The 14,968-nt window shown below is 43.8% G+C and overlaps 1 protein-coding gene across 6 annotated transcripts in view; it reads left to right on the forward strand.

Moving 5' to 3' along the window:
- The first annotated feature begins 409 nt into the window (after nt 1-409).
- Nucleotides 410-14,968, forward strand: part of ATG13 (autophagy related 13) — a 51,463-nt gene continuing 36,904 nt past the window's right edge. For all 6 annotated transcript variants that reach the window (XM_038406747.2, XM_038406748.2, XM_038406751.2 and 3 more), the window contains exons 1-3: nt 410-549; nt 7,822-7,903; nt 8,829-8,909. In XM_038406747.2, the coding sequence (XP_038262675.1) occupies nt 7,835-7,903; nt 8,829-8,909 (150 nt within the window). In that variant the 5' untranslated portion in view covers nt 410-549; nt 7,822-7,834. The remainder of the gene's footprint in view (nt 550-7,821; nt 7,904-8,828; nt 8,910-14,968) is intronic.

The following is a 14,968-nucleotide window of genomic DNA, read 5'->3' on the forward strand; positions in this document are numbered from 1 at the left end:
GCGTGTAGAGCCCCGCAGCAGGGCCTCGACTTCCCTGGGCACGGCTGGGCCCGAGAGCCGGGGACCCCTCGCTGGGCGGGTATCGGCCCACAGGCACCAGCGCTCCCCGGCCTAAAAGGCTGAGGCTGGGACCAAGAGCCCCCAGACTGAGCCCCTCCCCGGGCCGGGGACCGAGGCTGACTCTGCTCGCTGGCAGTGAGAGCGCCCGCGGTGAGGGGGCCCTGGGCACAGGCGCTCTGCAGTGAGATCGGGACGGAGACTTCTGTACCTAGAGCTGGACCCTGAAGAGAGACCTTGGGCCGGGCATCGAGACCGGGACCAAACCCTACCAGCTCTGGCCGGGAAGAGAAGACATCCCAGAAGATTCCACTGGCTAAGAACTGAGGAGATCCTGAAACTGAGACACCACCTAGCCCCCTGGCCCAACAAGAAGACTAGTGAAGATCCCTGAGGTCCAGATGGGTTTGGTCATGCAGAGAGACTAGGCTCAGCCAGCCCCGGTCCCCCGGCATGAGACCCAGAGCAATCACCTCTGCCTCCTCCCTGCAGGTATGGTGCAAATGGAGGAAAGTACAAATGGTAGACCCTGTGGCCCACGCTCCCGCTGCACCCAGTCTGTGTGGCATTTCTGACTGGAGGGTCTGTCCTCAGCTTGGCATTCCATGTACTGCAGCCGATGGGAGGGATCATGGTGTAGGACCTCAGACTAACTCTTGGATGGAGGGAGAACAAGATCTCCTTCAGCTCATGAAGATTTTGATTCAGAATTTTCTTTATTACATAGTGTTACAAGTGAATCTTTGGGTGTTTAAAATAATTTTACAGATGCATCTTTATGTACTTACAATTTAAAGTGATGAAAAGACTTCAGAGCATAAAGACTTTAGCATAAAGCCCTAACTGATTGATTAAAATCAATAGTCTAGCCTTCAGACCGCACCACTCTAGTTGCGGTATGGGATAGTACTTCCATTCTTAAATCTCTTTTCAGTTGCTTATTAACGTACTTAAAATGTGTGGTGGTTGGGGTGAAACTTGCGCTCCAGAAATGATGTTTTTGGTAAGTTTGTTAACTCAGTGGTAGCTGAACTGATTTATCTAAAGGTGGAGAAACTGTCAGATGCTTTTTGTTTACTAGAATGGTTAACTTGCCAGAGTCTGAATGTTGACAGTGCAATCAAAGAGCCCCCTTAGCAGTGTGATCATCAGTCAGGTGATATGGGCCAGCTGAGGAAGTTTAATTCGGTGTAGACATATGCTCAGAGGTCTGGGAGATCAAGTTTTTGGGCCAGGTTTATATAACTAAGAGTTCAGGGCTCCCTTTCGGCAGTGATAACCCTTCTTGCAGGGCTCCCTTTCGGCAGTGATAACCCTTCTTGCCTCTTCTGTGTGCCTTTAAGATGTCAACTAGTCGCATAGTATAACAAACTTGAATAGTGGTATTGCAAGTGTAAATGCTGGAGAGCCAAACTGAGTTCCAGTTGTAGGGCAGTGCTGGCTAAGAGTGCAAGAGTTTGTAAAGAGGCCTACTTATCTTACCCATTCAGATATAGTAATTCTCGTTATACACCAGGCTTTAAAACTCCTTTTCTGTCTACTTTCTTTACATGAGCCTCAACCATAAATGAGGCTTTAGTCTGCAAAATGTGACCCATGCAGTTCAACAGTGCTGCCTGTGGTCACCCCTTCTACATTAACGTGCAGCCACCTTACACACAGACTACAGGTATCAGCATGCAACCAGGTTGCTCAAATCAAAATATAGCATAGTATGCTGGGACTTACTGTATAGTTTCCGTGGGAAAGCTGCTGCAATCTGTTCCATTACAAACATTGGGTGCAGCAATCAGGCTCTTGTCAGGTTGCCAGCATAATCCTTGGTCGAATGGAGTTTAGACAACTCTGACATATATATGAAAAAGTGTTTAGATGCCAAACTAGTGGGTAGGTCCTAATATTGTTTTAACTCTACCCTTCTCGTTAGTGCCCTCATAAGAAAGGGCACAGCTTTAGCTAGAGAAGCAGGACGTAGAGTTTGTCCTTTGAACACCTGCTTTTGACATCCATTGTTTGGAGTCAAGGAGAAAGACTTGAATTACCACAACTGCATGAACATAGATATTGCAAGGAGGGGCAGACAAGCTAATCACAGGTAAAAGCATATGATATAAACACTAGTTATATAATTGCTGCACATGTTGGGTTAAAAGACAATAAGGGCAGGTCTACGCTTAACATGCTGCATTGGTGCAGCTGGACCGATCCAGCGCTCAAGTGAAGACACTTCTATGCTGACAGCAGAGCTTTTCCTGTCAATGTAGTTAATCCACCTCTGCGAGAAGCTATGCCCCTGACATCGCTGTCTACACCGGGGGTTAGATCGTTACAACTACATCGCTCAGGGGATGTGGATTTTTCACACCCCTGAGCGATGTAGTTACACTGATATAAGTCTATAGTGTAGTCCTGGCCTAAGTTACTTGATTGGCAGGGACTACCTGGCTTTGGGGATTTGTAATTGAATCTGGAACCTTTCACTTGTAGGTCTCAGGTTCAAGTGTGGCTCAGATCAGTAGTGACCAAAAGGTACTACTATCTGTTGGCTGTTCAGTAGCCTGAGTGAAATTAATTGGTGGTCTCACTCCTAGCACAATAGCTAACCCTATAGCAAAACCTATCATAATAGGCACTTAACTGGGAGGCTTTGTGGGCATTTGAACTAAAGGGGTCAAGAACTGAAAGGGCGCGGTGGAGCCAACCTTCCATTCCACTTTTAGAGGGGTTCCCTTCAGGTCCAGTTAGGCATTTGATGGTAGCCAGTGTGAGGAAGCAAGGCAACTTCTGTGACTAAACAGATGACTTCTGTCTCTAGAGCTTTCTCTCTGGCACACTTTACCAGCAGGGAAATTCATTTTAGAAATGGAACAGAGTTATTCATCTTTGTATAACAAAGCCTCAGCAGGCATGAGCTAATGGTCAGGTGTTCCCATACATACGTGGAGATATGCTAATCATCAAATGACATGCTTTAGACTTGCAAGACCCAAGTTCTGGGATCATAGTTTCCCCTGAAGTTACAGTCACCTAACATGGAGCATTGTCCTGTGCTCCTTGCTCCACTTTTGGTGCTGGTGACATCAACTGTTGCCAAGAGAACAGGATCCTGCACTCAGTACTTAGCAAGTAAGTAAAGAAGGAATGGCTTTTCAAGTGTCTTGTGAGTGACACACACACATTGTGAATAACCTGGAATCTTACCTAGGATTCTTTCTGTGAGGTTTACTGCTTATTATTAAGGTAGATGAAAAGGGGCATCTGCTGGAGCAAGAGGCTATAGTGAATTTGATAGTATCCTTTGACACTAATAACTGCAAAATAGTAAAAACAAGGAAGTGCTTTATTTACATGGTGTTATGAAGGCATATGGCAGTTTTTATTACTAGAGCCCCTTACAGTAATCCCTCAGGCAGGATGAACTAAAAAGTAAGAGGTCAAGGGAGCTGAATTAGATTAGATGTGGGGAGCTAGATAGACATAAGTTATTGTTGTGTGGAACAGAATGAAAATGTGTGAAATCTACAAAGACCATTTCAGAAAATGTGAAATTGGATGGGAGCTAATTTAAGTTTAACTATCAGTGCTGGTGGGGCGGGGGACAGTTTAATTAATGCTGAAATATCTCTCTATTTAAACCTAGTAAATCAAAGTATTTGCTGTGGAGCATAATCTAAGTGCAGGTTGCACAAATGAGTTTGTTTTAAAGACGTTTGATATTGGAAAAATAAAGTGAAGAGTTTGCAGGAAAGTTTAGAGCACAGTTAGACTTTATATCTGAAAATCTGAATATTTTAAGAGGCTCCAATTCAACCAGCTCTGAGCCATGAATCCCTGGCTCTGTAGGTCAGTGGAGCTGCTGATTCACTACTAAGAAAAATTCAGAGACCTGCTTTCCTCTTTCAGTTAATAGAGTACTGAAAAGAAGTTGGGTGACAAAATATGATCACACATTCATGGATACCATACTTGCATACAATATAGATGCTGTGTTGCTGGGACTTACAGCTTTGTTTACAGAAAGTTTTACCAGCTATATTGTTCTAGTTATACTGGCATATATCCTGTGTGGACTTTTATTCCAGTAAAAGGGTGGGTGGGTTGGTTGGTTTGTTTGTTTTCCCCCAGTTTAGCTTAAAACACTTCCCAAGCTAAACCAAAAAGACCCTCTTCTACTAGAATAAGAGTGTTTACACAAGCAGAATAATCATATCTGTTTAGGTTCTCTCTCAGTGTAGGCATGGCCTGACTCTCTATACTGTAGTGGCTAAATTTTTAGGATGATCACACAGTGTTACTCTCGTTGGCAGCTGGGTTTAGCAGGTTCCATATATAACTGTCAGTTCTGTCCTTTCACAGGTAACAATGACACTACACCTCAACCCAAACTGGGCAAAGGAATTGTCCTCTATTTTGCTCTTAACCATTCTCAGAAGATGGTATTTGAGACTGAGTCTCAGGTTAAGAAAACAACAGAATAAACAGATGAAAATTGAATGTTAAAACACCCATATAATATAGAGGGGCTGGTAGTGATTCCTGTGTTAGGTTACGCAGCACTTTCTATTACGAAGGATTATTGGGACCTTTTTCTAGAAGCTCATTGTTTCCAGTAGATCTTTGATATTTGGCTACACGAGTGCCTTTATCCCATGAGATTCTATTCAGATTTAGCTGAGCTATAAATTATTAAAAATTGCCACTTCCTTTCTCTCACTTGTGTTCTTTAGGAACATTTTGCATGTTAAAAATCATAACATGTTCTGAGGCCAGGGTCGCACTGCTGTTGTAGCAATAGTGCACACTGCATCAAGAATGATACACCTGTTCTAGTGTCAGAAGGTTCCCTCTCTCCCCAGTAGGGGTTCTTTATTATGAGAGCGATCAAACAGGGGTACTTCCCACCTCAAAAGTATTTCACAAGAGCCTTCAAGACCAATCTGTCTACTTTCTCTTGGTTATTTATAAAAGTGCTTCTCATCTTAATAATCTGAGTGTCACCATCCTTCTTGCTGAACAAAGACTTCCTACTCAAAGCCAATTTACACTGCTCTTTAATTGGCCAGAGAGGTCACTCTTGAGTTATGCTGAGCATTCCTGTTCCCTCCCCCAGGGCCTTTTTGTGATGTTTCTGAAGCACTCCCAGTTCCTACTAGAACAAGAGAGCTCTGCAAATGAAGACAGGGCTTTGGTAATCACTGATTTCAGAATCAATCTCGCGTCTAGGGGCCAGAAAGGATTTGGCTCAGATGCCAGTTTTCCTTTCACATCCTCTCTTGCACTACAGGGACTGGGTCCCAAGCCCAGCCTGATTGGGTCAGGGGAATGGAGTCTAGTTCTTCTGGTAGTGGAGTTAGGTCACTTCTCTTTAATTAATGCTAACTGATTTGCACCAGTTATTTTCATATTAGCTCATTAAATATTATAAGAGCAGTGCCAGGCTCGAGGGGCAATATGAATACAAATCTGACCTTCCTTTTCCTCTCTGATCATTCGGTAGACACTCTACACTGCAGAGTAAGGTCTGTAGCTGTACAGCAGTAGGCATACCCATGCTAGCTTTAATCTAGTTCACACAGGTAACAGTGAAGACGTGGCATGGGCTTCAGTGTGGGCTAGTGCCAGAGTACAAGACCGCTGGGGACCCTGGATACATACTCAAGTTGCTAGCCCACACGGGGGTCCATGCCACAATGTCTTCAATGCTAATATTGCATATTCTAGATGGTTTTAAGTTTGACACGTATGCCTACCCACATACAACTACACCTTAAATTGCAAGGTAGGCTTATATTAAGTCAGTGCTGACCTGCTACCCCAACATGGGGCAGTGTAGTACTGTACTGCTGGAGTGGTCTCTTTTCAATTGGTGTTTGCAGAGCACTAAAATACATGCTTACTATCATTATTCAGTTGAGATGTAAGACGAAGATTCTGGCCACTTTTGGTCATTAAGATCATACAGCACTTCCTGTGTGAGCAGGATGGTTATCCTCTGTGCCCTAATCAAACTTATATTTGTGTTATGACATTCTTTCCCCCCAGGTAGTTTCAATCAGATGATAATCTTCTGGTGCTACATTTTTTTTGTGCAGTGTCGCTGTGTGCTCTGAAACTACCCATGCTTCCCACCCCAGGGGTGGCTGCATTTCAGTGATTACCAAGGTGGTCCATAAATATTATTTGTATGATAAGCTCTTTCTGGATAATAGGAGCTTCAGAAATGCAAGGATATATTACAGCAGTCATACTTGGCACTTTTTCAGAGTTCTAAGCCCAAAGAAGTTTTTAAACCTCTTCCTCTCTGGTGTGGCATTTGTACAGCCCATCACACAAGGAAACTTGGGATTTGTGGAGTTCTCACATCTACTTGGTAAAATATATCCTACAGTTAGTTGTAGCTAAACCTGCAATCTAGAGAACATTACTAATAACACGATGGAAGCCATGATCAGTGTCAGCCTAAGCAAGGGGCTAGTAGTGTAGCCAGACTCCATTTCTCCAGAGGCAGAGCTACTATTGCGTATTATGTATGACTTCAGTACCTGCTAATAATGGAGCAGAGACATTTGCGGCTCCAGGATCCTAGTACCAAAAGGCGTGGTTTGTTATCTCAGTGCTATGAATTTCAACAGCTTAAGTGGCCTGTGATCTGAAATCTAGACTATCACAATTGATCACCTCCTATATAGGACCAGGAATACTTTCTTCAGTAATCTGACTGAAAAATCAAAAAGGGCTTGTAACTGTTCTAGTTTTAACCCTTCTTTGCATTCCTTTTCTTCCTAGTCCTCTTTATATTGACCCCATCTGTTAGTCACATGATTTTAACCCCCTCCCCCCCACAAGTCCTGTATGTTAGACCTCTGGCAGGCAGTGGCCTTTGATGCTTATGAGTTCTTATGGTGGTCTCTAATAGCCTGTGAAGGTGAATACTTATCGCCAATGCAGCTTGGTGGTTGGGTGGGGGTGTGGCAGGTTGAGTTCTTCCCAGGTATTCCTCTTTTTCCACTGCTGCTCCACCCAGTGATGGTCTAGCCTTTCAGACACTCAGCCCTCCGGCTGAGTCAGTCTTTCAAGTCTACCCCTTTCAGAGTGTATACATAAAGATCCCAGTAATTGGGAGGCTTTCAGGATCAAGTGAGAGATTCAGGCCTTCCTCCTTGAGTCAGGGTCCTATAGGAGGGTCTGGACTATCTTCAGGATCTTCCCTCAGCTAGGTTCCCCATCAAAGAATAGACTTCTGCAGTTGTCCCTCTCTAGGGATTTGTGGGGGAGCCCACCCCCACCACCAGCTTCCAATCCAAGGCCCAAGGGTGGGCAGCTAAGTGCTGCATCCTGAGGTGCAATACAACTGCCTCCCTGGGTCACTTCATACCTCCCCTCTCTTCCCACAGAGTAAAGATAAAATTTCAGACCTTCAGAATCTCCCATCCCCTCTTTGCAGGCTTGGTCAGGCTATCATAGCTAGGCTTCAGGCAGCAAGAGCACCTGTGGTGCTGCTTCCCAAGACCACAGAATGTGGATCAGCTCACTTCTATCTGCTTGACAGTGAGCTACTCTACTTCCCTTTTTAAGCTCCTCCTCCTGCTTGGGCAAACTTTGCAAGAGCAGTGGGGTGCGGCCACCTGTGGGGTGGGGCCACCAGCTGCTCCATAACCCCTTCCTCTCATGTGGCCCAAAGTTTTGAAGCAGCTGCTCCAAATCCCAAGATCAAAGTAGAAGGGTGTGTGAAAGTTTTATTTCCATGTTTGTTATGTGTTTCAGATTTTCATGTGCAATGGACACCGATCTCAACTCCCAGGACAGGAAGGACCTGGACAAGTTCATCAAATTTTTTGCTCTGAAGGTAATTTCCATGTCTTGTTATTGGGACACTGATAGGAATCCTCTCCTCTGAATTCACCTTCATTTATATTGAAGTTAAACCACAACTCCCCATGGATAGAATTATAGGCTTGTATATCTGTTAATAACCAAACTGAGAAGAATTGAAGGTAAATGTAGATAGAAGATTTCTGTTTTACACATTTATTTTTCCAGAAAAGGGCTGTTTTTTCAGAAAATTGTTCTGCCGTAAAGCCTAATTGAGGGTCCCAAATACCCTTGTTAGCTTTGTGCCACTTGCCCCTGTGAAATTGACTAGGTGTGACTTCATCAAGCAGCCTGGACAAGTTTAAGTCTCTGTTCGCTTAAGTCGTATTTCCTGCTGAGTCCTGATCCTCTCTCTGTCCATCTAGGTTCTTATATAGTACTTAAAATTATAATAGCAAAATACTTTGTTACACATTCACAGATAACTAAAAAGTGAAACTCCTAACTCTAAGTAGTTCCCTGTCCTGATTAGGTAGGTACTGCAGTGATAGATGAGTTATAAATGCATCATCTGATAGACCCAGGTTACCTCTTTATGTATGTCCAGCTCCAGGGTGAAGTTCCATAGTTTTTGGTAGAATTGGTTCAAATGCTGTGACCACTGATTATGAAATGGCTTCAGTGATTCCTTATTATTGCTACAGGGACATGGTCAACTTAAAAGCACGCTTTTATCCAAAACATGTTTACCTGCTGCTATTACAAGTAACCCCTTAGGTGATTATAGTGGAAGGAGATTAGCAAACCCCACTGATCCTGAGTTCTAAACTCTGCCTAATCGTTTCCCAAAAGTGAGGTTATTTAACTGGTGTCCAGCTGCCCTGAATTGGCCTGCAATGTAGGCTGAGGGTCCTAGAGTGCTCTAGAAATGAGTGAGCATTTTTGGCTTTCTCTTTCAGACTGTACAAGTGATTGTCCAGGCCCGACTTGGAGAGAAAATCTGTACTCGATCATCATCCTCCCCAACTGGCTCTGACTGGGTAAAGTCATGTTACTTATAGCAATCCCATATCTCTCTCTCATCTGCTTTATCATGCTGATAATATGGGGAACACTTTCAAGTAGGATATAAAAACAATACTGTACAATGTGTTGATTTTACATCTCAGCATGTACAGTACTACCCTGACCTCTTCCAAGGCTCAGGAGAGGTTTGTGATTCTCATCTGTCACTTTTGCCAGATGACCAAGACTCATATCTAAGTTCTGAAGGAGGGTCTTTACCTCTTCATTTAGAGGTTTGAGGCCCTCATAAGAGGTGAGGTTTATAAGGGTAATGGGGGGGCTTCTGGATTCTTCATGGGTGCATACAAGAACTAAGTGAGGTCAGAAGGGGGTGTTTTGCCTTAGTACCCAATGTACAAGAATCTAATAAGAGCCAAAACAATATTTATTAGTAAATATGAAAAATTTAAGATAATCTGGGATTTGCCTGTGTTGGACTGTGATTCCCTTACTCAGCAGGTAGGTCTTCCAAATCCTTGTGAAGGCAAAACACTCATCAAGTGGTGATTAGTTACTTTGCCGCCAACACACCCCACCATGAAGCCACAGAATCCTTCCTAAGGCTTCATTGGAGCATGTATTTCATATACCTCTCTTCTCTTTCCCAACTGCCTAACCAAGCTCCTAACTGTCTAAATCAATGCAATTAACTTCACTGCTAGTATGGCTTGAACAATTACAAACTCCATTGATGTCATGCATATCCATGGATGTTCCCTGGTATTGTATGCTAATTCCCACCATGGAGCATAACCCAGTGTATCTGTGTCTCTCTGAATATTTTGACTGTCCTGTCTGAAGGTCAACAAATGTTCTGGGTGTCTCCGCATTAAGGCCTGCACATTTAAATGCAGTCATGATATGACTCTGCCTAGCTGTACCACAGTCCAGGGTAGCATCAGTCAGAGGGGCATCAGCTGGTATATTGTGGATCTTATGCTGGGGAACTGGAAAAATTATCTTGTCCCCTATGTGGGCAGCTTTTTTTGGAACTAAGCAAAACCTTGGCCAGTCATAACATGTTTGTGTCCCCCACTGGAAGTGTCCGAACCATGTGGCTACCTTCTCCAGCCTTTGCAACCTTGGCTTGATCTTGTCCCCATTGCCTCAGCTGTACTGTACAATTTCAGGTTTCTTCATCCAAGGTGAACCCACATGCCAGCAATGCAGTACATCATAATGACATAACCAAGTGCCATGCCTCTTGGAACAACATGAGGTATCTGGGAATTTCCAGTCTCCCACACACATCCTTACCAATATCTGAGGATGTGACATTCCTTTAAGATGGAACCAACCATGGCAGGTTACAACATACCTATGGACTGGATGCTATACACTCTCAATGCCTCGCTTAATCCTGTGGCCGCTGGTACTGCTAATATAGGAAGGAGCCATGTTTTATCAAGCTTGCATCTTTTCTCAGCATAATAGATCCTTGAGCAGCACCTAACCCTGTACCAATGTACGTCTTACTTTTGTCCATTGTTCCAGCATCTTATTTTTATGAACTAGCATGTCCCACCCCCATTGAATTTCCTTTAGTCCTCCCTGTAGCTCCTGTATTAGGAAGCAGCTATACCATGAACCTTTGATACATTAAGATGGTTCATAATTTTTCCATTTCATTGATTGCTGCTTCAACTTCCCTAAACACCTATCCTGTTGTTCTAGCATTCTAAACGTCCTTTAAATCCTCTCCATATCCTCGTTCTGTTGTTTTCACTTTAAAAGGTTTTGTAATTCAACTCTGTTTCTGATTTTCTTCCCACAGTACTGTGATATCCATATGATTCCATGCTGATATTCCCAGTGCCCCAACTCCTATTACTGTTTCTATATCTCTCTCTTCCCCTCTTTCACATCTCAGGCCACCAAGTTTCCTCCTGTTCCACCCCATGCATTGACTGTTTGAAATTTTACCTTGCTTTTGCTATCATTCACATATAGAAGTGCGCATATTTTGCATGACAGAGCTCCTGTGGTAAAGTAAAATTGGTTAAATTCAATACTGCAGGTATCATTTGGTACTATACATTACTATACATAGTCTGATCACAATTTATCACTAATCCATTGTCAGGTTCTGCTTCTGTTTCTGTGGATGGTTCATCATCTTGCTTCACTTCTAGAGTAGGAGGCACTGTTACTCGAGTATGTTCAGGAGTGGTAGTGATTCTTTGGTCATTCTTAAACCCATTGGGAGAGAAGATCTGGCATGTTGGATAGGCTCCTGGGCGGTAGTTCGATGAGCTGCTAAATTAACTCTAATATTTCCTGTATGTATTAACTGCATGCCATGAATTTTTTAGATTAGCTATTTGATTACCACCCCATTTAAATGCACTGTCCCCACCTAGGTCATGTCCGAATCCCTGCTCCTGAGAGGAGTTTGTGCTGCAGGATCCTTCACCTTGGCTGTCCTGCAGTCTGTATCAGAACACTAGGCTTTCCTGCATGATTACCCAGGAACCATAAGGCTAGGGTGGCATTCTCCCCCTCGTGCACTATCACCATCTTATTCTGCTGTATCACAAATTCAGTGGACCCCAATGTAATGCACATTATGCCTCCCATGGTGACCAACACCTGAGAGAGAAAACATATATTCTCACTTCTCTTTTTACATTACTAGATTCACTTCTGTCCTTTCTCCTGTATGGTTTCAGCTGCATAGCATGCAACTATAAATTCACCACCCCTTTCTAATCTCTTACTTGAACTAGGTATACTGCTGCCCTAGCCTTGTCTGTTACATAGTAGCGATCCTCCCAGCTGGCCTTTTGAAATGGCTTTTTATCTGAGACATATTGCAGAAGTACCTGATCTCCCACTTCGTACTCCTTGCCAGAAGTTTGGCCATAAAAATAACTTCATTTTTCACTGGGCTTTCCTTAAATGAAGCAGCTCACATTTTATTTTTATATTTCAGTTTTTAATACATTTTTCACAGGTGAGACTTTTTGGCCTGGCCTCTGTTAACTGCTTTTTTTTTTTTTTTTTTTTTTGCAATGTTCTGTTTTACTTTTGCTTTGATTTCTTTATTCTTTTCTGTGTCTCAGCCAACTTAGATATCCATACCTCTGCTGCTACACTTACTGTCCTTCTGACAGACTGTTAGCTGCTGTTGTTCGTTTTTTCATAGAGTGTACAAAGTATTCCCCCCACACACTTTTTTAAAAAAAATCAATATTCTCTTTAAAACTTAGACATTTAACGCTTGTAATACCCCCAACTATCTAGTCCCTTCCTAGCTTCTCTGTGTTCTTAGTTGTGCAAAACTCCTTTTAACTTCACATTGCTTTTCCTTAAATCACTCCACTTCCGTTTTTCATTGTGAAATAGGACATTTCCCAAGGCTAAATTTTGGGATTGTAAGCTTTTTACCTTTTTGCCCAGAGTGAAATGTTTTAAGCCAATATATTCTGCAGCTTTAGGTTTCTCGCTGCCTTTTGTACCTTTTTTTTTTTTTTTTTTTTTTAGTTTAGCACATTTTGTAGCTGTGCCTTCTGTTTCCTAAGAATCACGGGCCACAAAAGTGTGAGCTATGCTGACATCTATGGGTTTAGTAAGCCAAAAAGTGGCTTCTTGTCCTGTTGCCCCAGTCATGGTAATACACTATTGCATTCCATACCCCACCTGAATTCTAGATGTTAAAGAGACTGTGACAAAGTTCCTCTTCTGCCTTGGTGGGTCATGTGCTTATTGGCAGATTTTTCTCTCCTCAGAGATTCATGGCAGCCCTCAGTTTGGCCACTTTTGTGGCTCAAATCTGCCGTTCACTCAGTTAGCCTCATCACTGGCCAGCATGGGGAAAGGAAGAAGAACAATCCCCGCAGTCTCTGCTGATCCACCTAGTGGTTTGGGGAACAGGTCAGAGACCTTCCCCTCTGGTGGAACCCACAGTCCAGATCAACTCCTCCAGTATCCAGTTGAAGGGATGCAGGGAACCCGGGCCCACCCTCAACTCCAGGTTCCAGCGCAGGGCCCTGTGGATTACAGCTGTCTACAGTGGCTCCTGTAACAGCTGTGTGACAGCTACAACTCCCTGGCTACTTCCCCATGGCCTCCTCCCAACACCTTCTTTAGGGTCACCACAGGACCTTCCTCCTGATGTCTGATAATGCTTGTGTTTCTCAGTCTTCCAGTAGTACGCCTTCTCCCTCTCGGCTTCTTGCACCTCTCGGTCCCAGCTCCTCACACGTGCACCCCAAACTGAAGTGAGTTCCTTTTTAAAACCCAGGTGCCCTGATTAGCCTGCCCTAATTGATTCTAGCAGCTTCTTGATTGGCTGCAGGTGTTTAATCAGCCTGTCTGCCTTAATTGTTTCCAGAAAGTTCCTGATTGTTCTGGAATCTTCCCTTTATCTTTCCCAGGGAAAAGGGACCTACTTACCCTGGGGCTAATATATCTGCCTTCTATCACTTTCCTGTAGTCATCTGGCCCAGCCCTGTCACAAGATGGATTCTCCACTATCAAGCAAAGCATGTTTATGGATGCCTCCTATAACTGATAATACATTGTGGCATTCCCACTCATCCAAGGTAAAGTGGGTAAGAATCCTGGATGAGTGGGAGGAGACTCAGTATCCCTACTGAGGGACGGGTGAAGCAGTTCCAACCAGCAGGCTACTCCCTCTTCCCTAGGACACCTCTTGAAGCCGCCACACCACCTCCTTCAGTTCCTCATTGCACCTCTCTTCCTCATAAAAGGGGATCCATGGATGCTCACAACCACCTCCTTTCCCTCTGCCACACACTCTACCATACACAGGGGTTTCTGTACTACCCTCGGAATTGCATTCCTGGCCACTTTCAATCCTGTATGTTTTAGCCTCATCCACTGGGTCTTTATTTTTACCACCACCCCCCCCCCGGACATGGTGAAAAGCACATTCTGCTTTTTCAACCTGAACATTAGTTCAACCCCTCTCAAATACCATTTTAACTGCCTCTCTAACCTCTGGAAGTGGCCTATCTATAACAAGTTGTGGGTAGTCTGAATCATCACAATGACCAGAGAACAAGCAAAAAAAGTCACTCTCTTCGTGTTCGGCAGGGGTTGTTAGGTGTCTGCTTAACAGCAACAACAGTGGTGATTGCTGCATCAGACCAGAATAAAACTCTCTGATAAGCTCTGGACACAGCAGCTGCCACTATATCCAGCCTCTATAGCCCTGAGGAATACACAGCCAAACCCCAGAGCCAACTCCCTTTTGTAAAATCCTCTTCCCATCCCCTCTAGTCAGATCACAAAAATTCAACCTGCTCTCTAGTTTTCAGAAGCCACTTCAACGCTTCCTCTATGCCCGTGCTTCTGTAGCAGGGGGCTATTTCTTGCAGTATGGCTGATATCTCCTCTGGTAAAAGGTTTTTAACCTTCACCTCTAAATGGATACCATCCTGATTGTTTTAGACTGTGGACGTGATTATAGGCTCCACTGGAAGAGGCACCATAAGGGCAGCTTTAGAGTCCAGATTGCTCAAGGAAGGAAAAAGTGGATTATAAGGAGGTGGAGCCTCATTAGACAATACAACATTGTGCTCATTAATGCTTCCTCCTTCCAAAAGTTTCACTGTCTGATTTAAAGCACCTGTCGGTTCTGTATTCTCCAATTGCACTGCTTCTAGCTGTGGTTGCAGAACACCATTCTGCTCCTTAAGAGACTCACATTCTTGAGCGTTCTCAGTCACAGTTCGTAGTTCAGTGACCTTGTCTATCCGTTCTTGTGTCTCGCCCTTCTGCATTTCTTTAACTTGAGTTTTATATTTTCTGAATTTCAGTTTCAGTGCTCCATTTTGTTTCACAAAAGCTCTGGTGGTCACTATCTCACCCTGAACTGTGTCTTTTTACCCTTTTCGTTGCTGAAAAAGTTGCTTTCAAGCACATTAGCCCCCCTTCAAGCAGATTCTGACTTGTGAGGATGTCCATCTCCTTAAGGGAACCCCCACCATGTCTTGTCTACATATCTCTCCAGCGACTCCTGTCCCTTTAAAAATGCTTTAAACACCTCAATAGCCTTAGGTCGCAGTCC

The sequence above is a fragment of the Dermochelys coriacea genome, chromosome 6 (genome assembly GCF_009764565.3).
Source record: "Dermochelys coriacea isolate rDerCor1 chromosome 6, rDerCor1.pri.v4, whole genome shotgun sequence".
Taxonomy (NCBI): domain Eukaryota; kingdom Metazoa; phylum Chordata; order Testudines; family Dermochelyidae; genus Dermochelys; species Dermochelys coriacea.